The sequence below is a fragment of the Aulonocara sp. 'chitande type north' Nkhata Bay genome, linkage group LG2 (genome assembly GCF_057382095.1).
Source record: "Aulonocara sp. 'chitande type north' Nkhata Bay isolate Kocher_YH1m ecotype deep benthic linkage group LG2, A_spYH_male_GT1.1, whole genome shotgun sequence".
In the NCBI taxonomy this organism is placed as follows: domain Eukaryota; kingdom Metazoa; phylum Chordata; class Actinopteri; order Cichliformes; family Cichlidae; genus Aulonocara; species Aulonocara sp. 'chitande type north' Nkhata Bay.
The window spans coordinates 15,042,104-15,056,989 of NC_141345.1; the positions used below are offsets into that span (position 1 = coordinate 15,042,104).

Sequence of the window (14,886 nt, forward strand, 5' to 3'; positions counted from 1 at the left end):
AACAGGCAGCTCAGTCCTGCTTCTAAGCTGAGAAAGGTATCTACTGCCTCCTCTGGAGGTTCTTCAAATGTCCCATACCGGGAAGGCTGTGTCATGTCGACATCATACATAGACCAGCGAGCATCAACTTTGTCTGGCAGCTCATCGGTTGCCAAATGAATATTTTTAGGAAATCTTTTCTTGGCCTCTTTGTACATCACATCACCTTTATCCAAGACCAGATTAAGGTCAGCTGTAGTCATGTTATCATTCTCATGAAGGAAAGCAAGAAATGTGAGTGAGTTACATGTGCACTGCTTGTTTCTGGAGTCTCCATATTTGGGATGAGCCTGGCTGTGAGATGCACAGATATGTGTAACAGAGGGCTGGTTTTCAAAGTTCACTCTTTCTGCATGAGATGGTCCTGCCACATCACTGTGACGGCCTCTTTTTACAATATCAGCATAACCCACCTGTGGGGCACTTGACACCTCAGGTTGGTCTCTATGGTTTACCTGATGATCATTAAATTCATGCTGCAATCCAATCTTTACAGCATCTGCATAGGATACCTGTTGTACATGTGCAGGAACATGTTGACCTGCCTGTTTGACACCATCAGCATTGGTCTTTGCAGACACAAAGTCTTCTGCAGAGCTCTGAGGAAAATCACACTCAGCTTGTTCACATGTTGGTACTTCATGAAACTCATGGAACTTCTTCCAGCGTTGTTTTGCAGCTTGTGACTTTTTCTGCTTCCTTGGCATTTTTACACAAGTGTTTCTCTTAGTCTTTAGAAAATATGTTTATAAAATAAGAGTGGCACAGAGCAGGAGATGTTTTCTTTGTCTTTATATTTCAGTTTTTATTTCTCAGAAACAGATGTCTTTGTTTGTTTGACAGTTTGTCAGTCGAGAGAATAATATGCACTCTCTTTATTGGCTTGGCACAACTTAGCAGCAAGCGCAAAGTGAAAAACAGCTAGAGAGAAAATTTAGAAGAGAGAACAGACAGAGCAGGAGAAACACGGCTGGGAAATCACAATCAAACCGTGAATTAGAGTTTTCTTTATTTGTTCAGTTTGTTCTCAGGTAGAGGCAATATGCACTCTTTATTGCTTTAATGGCTTGGCGTTTTTCAGCAGCAAGCCAAGAGTGAAAAACAGGTAGAGAGAAAATTTAGCAGAGAGAACAGACAGAGCAGGAGAGACACGGCTTTAAATCAAACCGCAGAGTTTTCTTTGTTTGTTCAGTTTGTTCTCAGGTTGAGGCAAAATATGCACTCTTTATTGTTTTATTGGCTTGTGCATTTTTCAGCAGCAAGCCAAAGAGTGAAAAACAGGTAGAGAGAAAATTTAGCAGAGAGAACAGACAGAGCAGGAGAGACACGGCTTTAAATCAAACCGCAATAAGATTCTTGGTTTGGCAAAATTTCTCACAAACCACAGGGTGAAATACAGATGGAAAGAAGGCAGAGACAACAGGTGGAGTAGGACAGAAGATAGAGGGGTTGGGGGGTTGGGATGTGAGATAGAAGACTGGAGATCTGGTCCTTGTTCTTCTTCTGCACACTGTGAACAAAAAACAAGAAAAAAAAATAATTTTAATAAAATGATATCACATGGTAATTGTATGAACTAATTGTGACTACTGAAAAAGGACAAAACAAATATTCAAGCTAAACTGTTGTCGGCTGCCATGTGCAAAAAGTTGCACAATTTGGCACTTTTTAAAAGAATAAATATTTAATTAAATTCAGCAATAATATTTTTAAATACAAATATGATTGAGTGAATTGTTAACTAATCACATGTAATGTGCAAAAATGTACGAAAAAAATATTTTAGCCCAATTGTTAAGCTGAACTTATGTGTATTTATTATAAAATTGTGTTTAAAAGGTCTAGCACAAAGTTTGAACCCATCACTTTACAGCTTATATTAGTCAGATTATTTTTTTATTTTGGTCTACTTTTCTTAGAGCATGTGCACACCTACCACGCAAAGCACAGGTGTCAGTCAAGTTCCTGAAAGTGTAAGACAAGAAATAATATGTTAGTTGTCTGTACAGTGTTATCAGACTAACAGAAATACAAAGCCCACACGACATGATACACTGAACTTATAGTCAGCAGGGTAATTATAGAGTTATATAGCACACTAGCTCACACAGCAGCCATTTTATAATTCAAACTAATTAACTGAAGTATTTCCACTTATGTAAGGTTAGACTGTTACTAGCCTTAGCATTGCTGCTAGCGCTAGCATTCCAGCTAGAATTCCTGCATTCCTGTCAGTTAACAACTGCTAAGGCTAGTGTTAGCACTATAGCTAGCGTTAGCATTATTGCTAGCGTTAGCATTGACGCTAGCATTAGCATTGTAGCTAGCGTTAGCACTGCTGCTACCAGCAAAAGTCATAAAGCACTCTTACTGTTAAAACTGAGCCACAATGGCAATAATAAAGCCCATTTGTTACTTTTGTCTCACTGACTGCCAATAAATATCACAGGAATATCACAGGAATATTCTTTTTGTCAGTTAACAACTGCTAAGGCTAGTGTTAGCACTATAGCTAGCGTTAGCATTGTTGCTAGCATTAGCATTGATGCTAGCGTTAGCACTGCTGCTAACAGCAAAAGTCATAAACCTATATAAATGATAGCGAAGGTTATTCTTGTTTTGCTTTCTTTAATCTTTGAACTCTGTTGAACTTTAAAAAGACTTGATATGTGAGTTTAGATGTCAAACATGTATTTTTACCATCATAAAAATAAAACAGTGCTGTACTGAGTGTATTGTACTTACCACAGCAGAGAGCAAAGCGGAATGACAACAGTTGGTGCAGTGATTAGTTAAAGACCGATGAGGCATTCAGGTGGTGCTTGGAAATTTGAGCATCAGTTTGAACAGCAATATTGAGCATATACATTTCTCTGTCATAGAGAGACAGAGAAAAAAAATACACAAGACTCATCAGCATACAAATTGGTACTTTTTCCTGAGTATAAGCGAATGAGTGACATACAGAGAAAGAGGCCAACTGACATTAAACGAGCAAATAAAAAGTATGTCATCTTGAACTGTTTCATGGGTTTTATTTTAAGACTACTTTGGGTGTATTCGTGGGGAGATAAACTATACAGACTAAAAACAGAGACATTAAATGAGATTAGATCATTTAAAATGTGGGAAAATCCACTACAGACAGGTAGATGCTGTGAGCTTTAATTATCCAGTCAGAAAAAGATTATTTTAAAGTCATCAACTGACTGCAACTGCCCAGATCTGAAAAACCTGTGTGCAGAAGACAAGTCCACCAATACACAATCAGCTTGAATTTACCAGGCCAATGAGAATGCTCTATTTAGTTGGCCTATACTGACATACTGTTAATCTGTGGCAAAACCCTGTCAAATCTGACTTATTGACTTGTTGACTTAATCTAACTCCAACTGCTTAGTTGTAACAGAAATTTTTAAGATGAATCTTGGCAGAGTGGCAGAGAGAGCTCGTTAAGCAGGCAGGTGTGAGCCTGGTTGCTATAGTGACTCCATCCAATGACTCCATACACACAACAGAAAGTCCATTTTCTGAAGAAACTACAGTGTGAATGCTTCAGTCTGAATATATGCACTGAAATGAATTAATTGCTGAATTCTAAGTTAAAAATGTTGAATGAGATGAAAAAAAAAACAGAATTTTTAACCTGAAAACAAAAGTGCTGAAGTGCTAAAAGCTGACGTTTAACATAGAAGAAGTTGGAAAATAGCTGAAAATGTTTTAATTGTAAATTAGAAAAACCTAAGAAATGAGAAAAGAACATTTAGAGTCAGAAAACATCTGAAAGAATATTAAAAGGTCATATTCTTTGAATCACTGAATGACTAAAATGTGATCCCTCCACTTGGACCCACACAGTTTAAAAAGTTTACATCTCTGAGCTTTGAAAGACAAGATGTTGGAAAAAGAACAACGATGGCGACGTTTTGAGGGTAAAATGATGGCTTTAACACTGTGGACACAGCAGCAGTTGAAAGAGAAGTGTTTAAGATGAATCTTGGCAGAGTGAGAGAGAGAGCTCGTTAAGCAGGCAGGTGTGAGCCTGGTTGCTATAGTGACTGCACCCAAGGGCTCCATACACACGTACACAGACATGCACCTCACTTTTGCTGCTTAAAATGAACAGAAAAGTCAGGCCGAAACAAATCGCTCCCAAATGAAAAGTAAAAGTCGTATTGACAAAATTCTTTCACCGTGAGCGACAGCAATGTCTAGTCTACCTAATTCTCAGTTTTCATGTCTGTGGAGTTTATTATATGGACGTGGTGACAGTGGAAAGACACCATGCTCTTCTGATTTTCAAACGAACCTTCTGAGCCATTTTAACATTAGAGTCTATGGAAGAGTTGGAAGGAGGAGGCTGTGCATTGGTGACATTTATGAGAGAACCGTAACACCTAGGACAATAGTAAACACATTGGATGAAAGAGGACAGCGATGGCTACGTTTTGAGGGTAAAATCATACCTGTAGAGCAAACGCTGTGGACACAGCAGCAGTTTTAAAAAAGATTTTAAGATAAATTTTTTTGCTCCTCTCACTCTAGCAGTTGAGCTGTCTCACTCTAGCCCCAACATTCCGTCCCATACACACCCATTATAAACTCTGAAACGGGTGAAAAAACATCATGAAACTTAAACTGGAACTGAAGAAAAAGTATAATAGATATTGAAAAGATAAATACAAGTTGAATAGTTGAATGTCTTGTCTTCGTTTTAAAGTTTGAATGGTGGCTCTATGTCAATGTATGTGGAAGTAGTAAGGGTTTAAAAATGAGTGAATTGAATGAGAATTTGAAGGGTCTCCCCATTGAAATACATGGGAAATTTTTGTTGAATAAAGTTGAATAAAATTAAAAATATAAATGTTAAAAATGAGAAAAATAGAAGCACACCATTCCAAAAGAAGAGGAATCTAATGGTGTTTGAATGGTTTTTCTAAGTTGAACGGTTTTGAAGGAGATAGTCGGCGAAAAACGTACGGAATAGGAAAAAATAATAACTAGAAAGTGCATTTTCTGAAGAAACTGCAGTGTGAATGCTTGAATCTGAATGTATGCACTGAAATGAATTAATTGCTGAATTTTGAGTTAAAAATATTGAATGAGATAAACAAAACAAAAAAAAATGAATTTAACCTGAAAACAAAGGTGCTGAACTGCTAAAAGCTGGACGTTACACAGAAGAAGAAGTTGGAAAAAAGCTGAAAATGTTTTAATTGCAAATTAGAAAAACCTAAGAAATGAGAAAAGAACATTTAGAGTCAGAAAACATCTGAAAGAATATTAAAAGGTCATATTCTTTGAATCACTGAATGACTAAAATGTGATCCCTCCACTTGGATCCACACAGTTTAAAAAGTTTAAATGTCTGAGCTTTGAAAGACAAGATGTTGGAAAGAGAACAACGATGGCGACGTTTTGAGGGTAAAATGATGGCTGTAACACTGTGGACACAGCAGCAGTTGAAAGAGAAGTGCTTAAGATGAATCTTGGCAGAGTGGCAGGCAGAGCTCGTTAAGCAGGCAGGTGTGAGCCTGGTTGCTATAGTGACCGCACCCAATGGCTCCATACACACGTACACAGACATGCGCCTCACTTTTGCTGCTTAAAATGAACAGAAAAGTCAGGCCGAAACAAATCGTTCCCAAATGAAAAGTAAAAGTCGTATTGACGAAATTCTTTCACCGTGAGCGACAGCAATGTCTAGTCTACCTAATTCTCAGTTTTCATGCCTGTGGAGCTTATTATATGGACGTGGTGACAGTGTAAAGACACCATGCTCTTCTGATTTTCAAACGAACCTTCTGAGCCATTTTAACATTAGAGTCTATGGAAGAGTTGGAGGGAGGAGGCTGTGCATTGGTGGCATTTATGAAAAAACCATAACACCTAGTACAATAGTAAACACATTGGATGAAAGAGGACAGCGATGGCTACATTTTGAGGGTAAAATCATACCTGTAGAGCAAACGCTGCGGACACAGCAGCAGTTTTAAAAAAGATTTTAAGATAAATTTTTTTGCTCCTCTCACTCTAGCAGTTGAGCTGTCTCACTCTAGCCCCAACATTCCGTCCCATACACACCCATTATAAACTCTGAAACGGGTGAAAAAACATCATGAAACTTAAACTGGAACTGAAGAAAAAGTATAATAGATATTGAAAAGATAAATACAAGTTGAATAGTTGAATGTCTTGTCTTCGTTTTAAAGTTTGAATGGAGGCTCTATGTGAACGTATGTGGAAGTAGTAAGAGTTTAAAGAGGAGGAAGTTGAATGAGAATTTGAAGGGTCTCTCCATTGAAATACATTATAAATTTTTGTTAAATAAAGTTGAATAAAATTAAAAATATAAATGTTAAAAATGAGAAAAGTAGAAGCATTCATGTCCAAAAGAATAGGAATCTAACGGTGTTTGAATGGTTTTTCTAAGTTGAGCGGTTTTGAAGGAGTGAGATGCCAAAAAACGTACGGAATATATAATAATAATAATAATAATAACTAGAAAGTGCATTTTCTGAAGAAACTGCAGTGTGAATGCTTGAATCTGAATGTATGCACTGAAATGAATTAATTACTGAATTTTGAGTTAAAAATATTGAATGAGATAAAAAAAAAAAAACCCGAATTTAACCTGAAAACAAAAGTGCTGAACTGCTAAAAGCTGAAGGTTACACAGAAGAAGGAGTTGGAAAAAAACTGAAAATGTTTTAAATGTAAATTAGAAAACCCTAAGAAATGAGAAAAGAACATTTAGAGTCAGAAAACATCTGAATGAATATTAAAAGGTCATATTCTTTGAATCACTGAATGACTCAAATGTGATCCCTCCACTTTGATCCACACAGTTTAAAAAGTTTAAATGCCTGAGCTTTGAAAGACACGGTGTTGGAAAGAGAACAATAATGGCGACAATTTGAGGGTAAAATGATGGCTGTAACACTGTGGACACAGCAGCAGTTGAAAGAGAAGTGCTTAAGATGAATCTTGGCACAGTGGCAGGCAGAGCTCGTTAAGCAGGCAGGTGTGAGCCTGGTTGCTATAGTGACTGCACCCAATGGCTCCATACACACGTACACAGACATGCACCTCACTTTTGCTGCTTAAAATGAACAGAAAAGTCAGGCCCAAACAAATTCTTCCCAAATGAAAAGTACATGTCGTATTGACAAAATTCTTTCACCGTGAGCGACAGCCATGTCTAGTCTACCTAATTCTCAGTTTTCATGCCTGTGGAGTTTATTATATGGACGTGGTGACAGTGTAAAGACACCATGCTCTTCTGATTTTCAAACGAACCTTCTGAGCCATTTTAACATTAGAGTCTATGGAAGAGTTGGAGGGAGGAGGCTGTGCATTGGTGACATTTATGAAAGAACCATAACACCTAGTACAATAGTAAACACATTGGATGAAAGAGGACAGCCATGGCTACGTTTTGAGGGTAAAATCATACCTGTAGAGCAAACGCTGTGGACACAGCAGCAGTTTTAAAAAAGATTTTAAGATTAATTTTTTTGCTCCTCTCACTCTAGCAGTTGAGCTGTCTCACTCTAGCCCCAACATTCCGTCCCATACACACCCATTATAAACTCTGAAACGGGTGAAAAAACATCATGAAACTTAAACTGGAACTGAAGAAAAAGTATAATAGATATTGAAAAGATAAATACAAGTTGAATAGTTGAATGTCTTGTCTTCGTTTTAAAGTTTGAATGGTGGCTCTATGTCAATGTATGTGGAAGTAGTAAGAGTTTAAAAATGAGTAAGTTGAATGAGGATTTGAAGGGTCTCCCCATTGAAATACATTATAAATTTTTGTTGAATAAAGTTGAATAAAATTAAAAATATAAATGTTAAAAATATGAAAAATAGAAGCAGTGTTGTCCAAAAGAATAGGAATCTAACGGTGTTTGAATGGTTTTTCTAAGTTGAACGGTTTTGAAGGAGTAGGCTTTGAAAAAACGTACGGAAAAATAAAATATAATAATAATAATAACTAGAAAGTGCATTTTCTGAAGAAACTGCAGTGTGAATGCTTGAATCTGAATGTATGCACTGAAATGAATTAATTGCTGAGTTTTGAGTTAAAAATATTGAATGAGATTAAAAAAAAAACAAAAAAACAAACGAATTTAACCTGAAAACAAAGGTGCTGAACTGCTAAAAGCTGAAGGTTACACAGAAGAAGGAGTTGGAAAAAAACTGAAAATGTTTTAAATGTAAATTAGAAAACCCTAAGAAATGAGAAAAGAACATTTAGAGTCAGAAAACATCTGAATGAATATTAAAAGGTCATATTCTTTGAATCACTGAATGACTAAAATGTGATCCCTCCACTTTGATCCACACAGTTTAAAAAGTTTAAATGCCTGAGCTTTGAAAGATACGGTGTTGGAAAGAGAACAATAATGGCGACAATTTGAGGGTAAAATGATGGCTGTAACACTGTGGACACAGCAGCAGTTGAAAGAGAAGTGCTTAAGATGAATCTTGGCAGAGTGGCAGAGAGAGCTCGTTAAGCAGGCAGGTGTGAGCCTGGTTGCTATAGTGACCGCACCCAATGGCTCCATACACACGTACACAGACATGCGCCTCACTTTTGCTGCTTAAAATGAACAGAAAAGTCAGGCCGAAACAAATCGTTCCCAAATGAAAAGTAAAAGTCGTATTGACGAAATTCTTTCACCGTGAGCGACAGCAATGTCTAGTCTACCTAATTCTCAGTTTTCATGCCTGTGGAGCTTATTATATGGACGTGGTGACAGTGGAAAGACACCATGCTCTTCTGATTTTCAAACGAACCTTCTGAGCCATTTTAACATTAGAGTCTATGGAAGAGTTGGAGGGAGGAGGCTGTGCATTGGTGACATTTATGAAAGAACCATAACACCTAGGACAATAGTAAACACATTGGATGAAAGAGGACAGCGATGGCTACGTTTTGAGGGTAAAATCATACCTGTAGAGCAAACGCTGCGGACACAGCAGCAGTTTTAAAAAAGATTTTAAGATTAATTTTTTTGCTCCTCTCACTCTAGCAGTTGAGCTGCCTCACTCTAGCCCCAACATTCCGTCCCATACACACCCATTATAAACTCTGAAACGGGTGAAAAAACATCATGAAACTTAAACTGGAACTGAAGAAAAAGTATAATAGATATTGAAAAGATAAATACAAGTTGAATAGTTGAATATCTTGTCTTCGTTTTAAAGTTTGAATGGTGGCTCTATGTCAATGTATGTGGAAGTAGTAAGAGTTTAAAAATGAGTAAGTTGAATGAGAATTTGAAGGGTCTCCCCATTGAAATACATTATAAATTTTTGTTGAATAAAGTTGAATAAAATTAAAAATATAAATGTTAAAAATGAGAAAATTAGAAGCAGTCATGTCCAAAATAATAGGAATCTAACGATGTTTGAATGGTTTTTCTAAGTTGAACGGTTTTGAAGGAGTAGGCTTTGAAAAAACGTACGGAAAAATAAAATATAATAATAATAATAATAATAATAAAGATTAGAAGAACAATACTGTGAATGCTTTTCAAGCATTCACACTAACTAGAAAGTGCATTTTCTGAAGAAACTGCAGTGTGAATGCTTGAATCTGAATGTATGCACTGAAATGAATTAATTGCTGAATGTTAAGTTAAAAATTCCGAATGAGCTGGAAAATACAGAAATTTTCACCTGAAAACAAAAGTGCAGAACTTTTGAAAGCTGATGTTCACACAGAAGAAGTTGGAAAAAAGCTAAACATGTTTAAAATGTAAATAATAAAAAGATGAGTAATGACAAAAGAAAATTTAGAGTCAGAAAACCTCTGAATGAATATTAAAAGTTCAAATTCTTCTAATTGAAATGAACTTAAAAGATGAACAAAAATTCTGGAGAAAATACAAACTTTAATATACAGCATAATGTTTTTCAGACATATACACATGTGTATATCATGTTTAATAGTATTACATACATCAATTTGTTTTGTATGTCATAGAAAATAACATAAAAATCTTAAGTCATATTTTACAGCTTCTTTCTGAAAAGGACTAGTAGAATAAATAAAAAATAACTAAATTAAATAACTAAATAAAAAATAATAAGCAAGATATGAAATACATGAAAATTCAACTTTTAAAACCACAATCCTGAACCTTTAAATTGTGTTGGTTTCTTAGAACATGGCTGAACAGCTGTTTCTATCGTCCTACTTAATCTGTCTACACATCTTTTTATTACTCATTCTTCTTTATGTTTTAATGTAAACAGAGTCCACACAGTGGTAAAAGAGAACTGTATAGAGATTTTTGAGTAAAGTCAAATGAAAGCGTAAGGTGGTGACACAGTTTAACACATGCAAATAATCAAATAAACACATTAGTCCTTTTTGTGAACATGGATAAATAAGTATCAATACAGCATTGTTCAGCCATGCCACTAAATGCTTTTTTACACATTGTTTTAACCTGGGCTCAGACACAAAGTCCCAAAATTAGTTAGTCCCTGACTTTGAGTTGTGGTTATGACTAATTATTATACACAAGGCTTTATCTATCTGAACTCTAAGGACACAAATATGAAAAAAAAAAAACTATACTTACCAGCTGATACCCCACACTACACACTAGGTGTGCCATGTGACCTGAAACTTTGGTACAAAATCATCATAATCATTCTGTTAACACTGTTTTTTAACGCTGTTTGTGTTGCTGTTCAGCAGTTTAAAATGTTTTAGATTGGATTACATGGAATGAATTTGAATTTTCTTGGGGGGTTTTGTGTGTGTTTTGTTCTTAGCAGATTTTTTCTTCCATACTGTTGAATTCCAGTTACCACATTTCTGGTCATATGACATCCAGAGTGCCCACTTAAAAAAAATCCCCACAGTTAATTCAACATTAGAACAAAATAAAAATATCCATCCATCCATCCATTCGCTTCCGCTTATCCTTTCCAGGGTCGCGGGGGGCGCTGGAGCCTATCCCAGCTGTCATAGGGCGAAAGGCGGGGTACACCCTGGACAGGTCGCCAGTCTGTCACAGGGCCAACACACAGGGACAGACAACCATTCACACTCAGATTCACTCGCACATTCACACCTAGTGACAATTTGGATTAATCAATTAACCTATCCCCACAAATAAAAAAATAAAAATATGTTAAAGAAAAAAAGGTTTGCTCTGTGATGAAATACTAAATAAGCATACATTGTACAGAGCACTAACAATGACAACAATCCTTTAGCCTGTTGATCAGAGAGAGGCAGTCATTATGTCCATTTAAAACCTGTAATCACAGAGCACAATGTTTCTGTGAAACTATGAAGTCCCATATGATCCTCATCATGTCCAGTGACTTCAGAGTGGATCCTCCCTGTCATCCGGCCAGTGTTTGATGTGTGGCAAGCAGCACAGAAGCAGGATAGCTGAGGACTTTAAAAGAAGAGCAGAAAACAGGAATATGTAGTTGTAAATGTAAATATCAGTGATACTTGTCTTGTCAAAGGGAATAAAATAATGAAAATGTTAACTTACACACTCATTTAGGGAGGATCTTGACACTGCACAGAGGAGGCACAGTCAGTCTGACAATGATGGTGATCTCCAGGGATGTTTTCCTGCAGCAACATTCCTGCCAACTGGCCATATGATCCAGAGTAGTTGGTTTGTAATAAACAGAAAGGTGTATATGTTAGGTAGTGTGCACTCAGAGCTGGTCCTAAGAAACAAACACATCCTGTAATAAACTGAATACCTGTAGTAGTGCTGCTGCAAATATGAAGCCCTTCTATCATGAGTGGTTTCAAAGAAGGTGTTTTGGAGGCTCAGTCACAGAAACTGTGCCGTCTGTTCAGTCCTGAGTGTCTCAGCTCTGAAGGGGATGGATCACAGAGGGAAACACCTGAGTACAGACATTACAATACACTCTAACACTCCTAAGGTCAAGTGAAAACACAATTTAAACACTTCACAAAGAATGAATACATGTTTTCATGGAAATTATGTCATTAACCCTTTTTGTTGTGAGTAAATCTCACCGACTGCTTGTGGGACAAGCTAGAAGGAGGACTTATCACAGAATCTCTCCTGTGCTCCAGATGTGAAGTCTCACGCTCTGATCGTATGGCGATGAAGATGGTGATGATGAAGTTTCTCTGATCTGTGGCATTACAGTTTCTGGCTGCTATGTGCTTCACATTGTTGGATTTTACATGTGAAGCTTGGAGAAGACACAGGAGGACTGTGTCTTGCTTAAAAAAAAAGAAAAGAAAAAAAAAGGAAACCTAACAGGAAAGGAAACCCCCCCCCCTCAACTCCCACCGTACCCTCCCCTCCCCCCCCCTCCCACTCAACTCCCCAACCTCACACCATCCAATGTCTATACAAATGTAGGGTATCAGCTGGTAACAGAAAGCAAGTGTAACATATGCACTACATATGTAACACTGCTGAAACATTTCTGGCCAGAAATGTGCAGTTATCAACCCAGACCCACCCTGATGATTGCACTGGCCAGAAACATGATAAAAGCTCATAAAAATTTATGTTTCATAGTAAAATTGGTCCAAAAATATAATCGTATACTTTTGAAAAAGTTTAAAGTTTATAACGAACCAAAATAATAACATTTTTGTAAATAGTATTTCAAAATAGAGGCACACATAAAGTGGCTTAACTGTCATTATTGCTGTAATTAGGTTTGTTTGTTTGTTTGTTTGTTTTTTTAAATAGCAACCTTTAGTCATTATTGTTCTCTCAGAAACAATGAAGAAGCTGTTGAACATTTATGTGTTGTGTAGGCAATCCTCTGGTCCACCCTCCCTCCCTCCCAGCCACAGTGAGACTGGGGCAGCCTGGCAGGATGTTGAAGCCTGGCTGCAGAGAGGATATGCCTACACTATTCATTTTAAACTGCTATATTTGATTTTTCTGACATTTATAGGTTACTGTTAGTGAATTTTAGATTTTCTGTAATAAATAAAATTGTCATCTTTTACTGATATCATTACTTAATTCATGTAATTGTATTTTATGTAAACAATTCAAACATTATACTGCAATGCAGGGCGTCAACTTTTAAATATCGCTCTACTTTATGTCTGTGAAGGTTCTCAGTCATCCAGGTCATCGTAGTCAAAGGAGCTTGCAAAGAAAAGCGTCTGGACTTCTTTCTGGAGTTCAAGCATCGCTCTACTTTCTTAAGTCATTCAAAAATATAGATATTACTTACTGTATTCAAAGATCTAGATCATGAATCATCACAGGACAATACACAGTATACTGGGTCATGGTAACTATGGTAGGTCTTCATGACTCCAGAATGGAGACATCGATCTGACTGAGAAATGAAAATTAGGTCAAGCAGTGTGTTCTTCTCTGTGGTAGGGGCAGTGATGACCTGTGCGTATCCCCTAGACTCAAACAGCTCCAGGATTGGTTTGTTTGCACTGGATAAAACATTCTCATTAAAATCACCACAAACTATGATGGGATGACAGTCCATGATCTCCAATGAGTCTAATAGGCTTACCAGGTTTTTCAGGAATGGCCTCAGAGTGTAGTCTGGAGGTCTGTATACAACTGCAATCAGAGCACTGACTGGTGCTTCAACCTTTAAAGCCAGAAATTCAAGGTCAGTTACATTATGGATGTACTGTTTTTCATGCACTTGAATGTCACTTTTCACATAAACAGCAACTCCACCACCACTTCTGTTTGCCATCTGGGGAAAGTTTGTGTAGGACAGGTGTCTGTTGCGTTTGAACAAATTGTAATTTTCCAAGTGGAGACTCTCTGCGACAAAAGAGCCCCGCAGGTGTGTTTCTGTTAGGCACAAAACATCTGCTAGACACAATTCATGGTGACTTTTGATGTCATTAATGTGAGCTGGCAGTCCCTCTGTATTATGATGAACAATGGTGAAAACCTCTGACCTGCTCAGTGTTTGCCTCACGTGTAGAAGAGGCATCATGTCATCAAGGTTGGCTTGTCTCATGTTCTCAAGCGCTGCAGTGATTTCTGGGTTGGTGAATATTTTTTTCTCCTCCATATCAAGAAGATACAGTCCACTGAGAGACGTCACTCTACTGACAGCTACGTAGGCCATGCCGGGCTCAAAAATGCTCTTAAGAGAGACAACAGCTGATGTAGTTGTCATACCCTGTACCTTATGTATTGTACATGCAAAGGCCAGCTTCACTGGGAACTGTCTTCGTACCACTCCTTTCTGCTTCAGATTCTCCTCTGCTCTCTCAATGTACACCATGTCGTCTGCTGGTGTGCGGTTATTCTTTCCAGATGTCTCATTATCCATTTTAAGTCCAAGCTTGATGATGTGTTGGTCGTTTTCAGAGTGAACTACTCTAAGTAGTATTCCAAAAGCTCCATTAACCAAACCATTTTGTATGTCAATGTTTCTGGTGAGCATGACACGAGCTCCTTCTGCAACTTTCAGTGTGTCTGGTAACTCGTTTTTACCTCCTTTCAATGGTCTGTCTTGAAGTGCCATTCTGCCAGTTCTAGGATCTTTTCTATAATCATCTGCATGGATGTCAATGATATGAGTGTGGAGCAGAGCCAGTGTTGCAGAGTTGTGTGCATCCACTTCTTTATTAGTTGCAAAAATGTGCAACGCATCAGTTGGACAATGGGCTGGTTCAGTTATGGCCTGTGACAACAAATTTCTATCTGCTTCGCAAAGCTCATCCAACTTTCCTTTCACACGAATTCTGTTCAGCATCTCTGCAAAGACAACATCATCTTTCTGACGCATAATCTCAGTCAGAGTGATCATCTGAAAATGCTCCCGCCACAGGTCGATCTCGGACGGGTCGTGCACACAGAGAGG

General features: G+C 37.4%; 1 protein-coding gene across 3 annotated transcripts; it reads right to left on the minus strand.

Moving 5' to 3' along the window:
* Positions 1-11,129: 11,129 nt before the first annotated feature.
* LOC147337505 (ATP-dependent DNA helicase PIF1-like) lies at positions 11,130-14,852 on the minus strand. 3 transcript variants are annotated; one of them, XR_015130940.1, is made up of 4 exons: positions 13,570-14,852; positions 11,794-11,910; positions 11,574-11,677; positions 11,130-11,471 (listed from the first exon to the last, which is right to left on the minus strand). XR_015130940.1 is itself a non-coding variant. In XM_086305365.1 (2 exons), exons 1-2 carry the CDS (start codon positions 14,830-14,832, stop codon positions 11,905-11,907), a joined length of 1,269 nt encoding a protein of 422 aa, XP_086161491.1. In that variant the 5' UTR covers positions 14,833-14,852; the 3' UTR covers positions 11,744-11,904. The 3 variants fall into 3 exon arrangements, 2 of the variants coding, with proteins under 2 accessions (XP_086161491.1, XP_086161478.1); XM_086305365.1 differs by lacking the exons at positions 11,130-11,471; positions 11,574-11,677 and having other exon boundaries at positions 11,744-11,910; XM_086305352.1 differs by lacking the exons at positions 11,130-11,471; positions 11,574-11,677; positions 11,794-11,910 and adding an exon at positions 12,391-13,486.
* Between the last annotated feature and the right edge of the window lie 34 nt (positions 14,853-14,886).

Excerpts from the sequence above, each read along its gene's own strand:
- LOC147337505 (XM_086305352.1), bottom strand. The coding sequence starts at position 14,832 with ATGATCACTCTGACTGAGATTATGCGTCAGAAAGATGATGTTGTCTTT. Across the intron at positions 13,487-13,569 it reads GGCCATTCCTGAAAAACCTG|TGCAAACAAACCAATCCTGG; the intron begins GTAAGCCTATTA and ends TGTTTTATCCAG.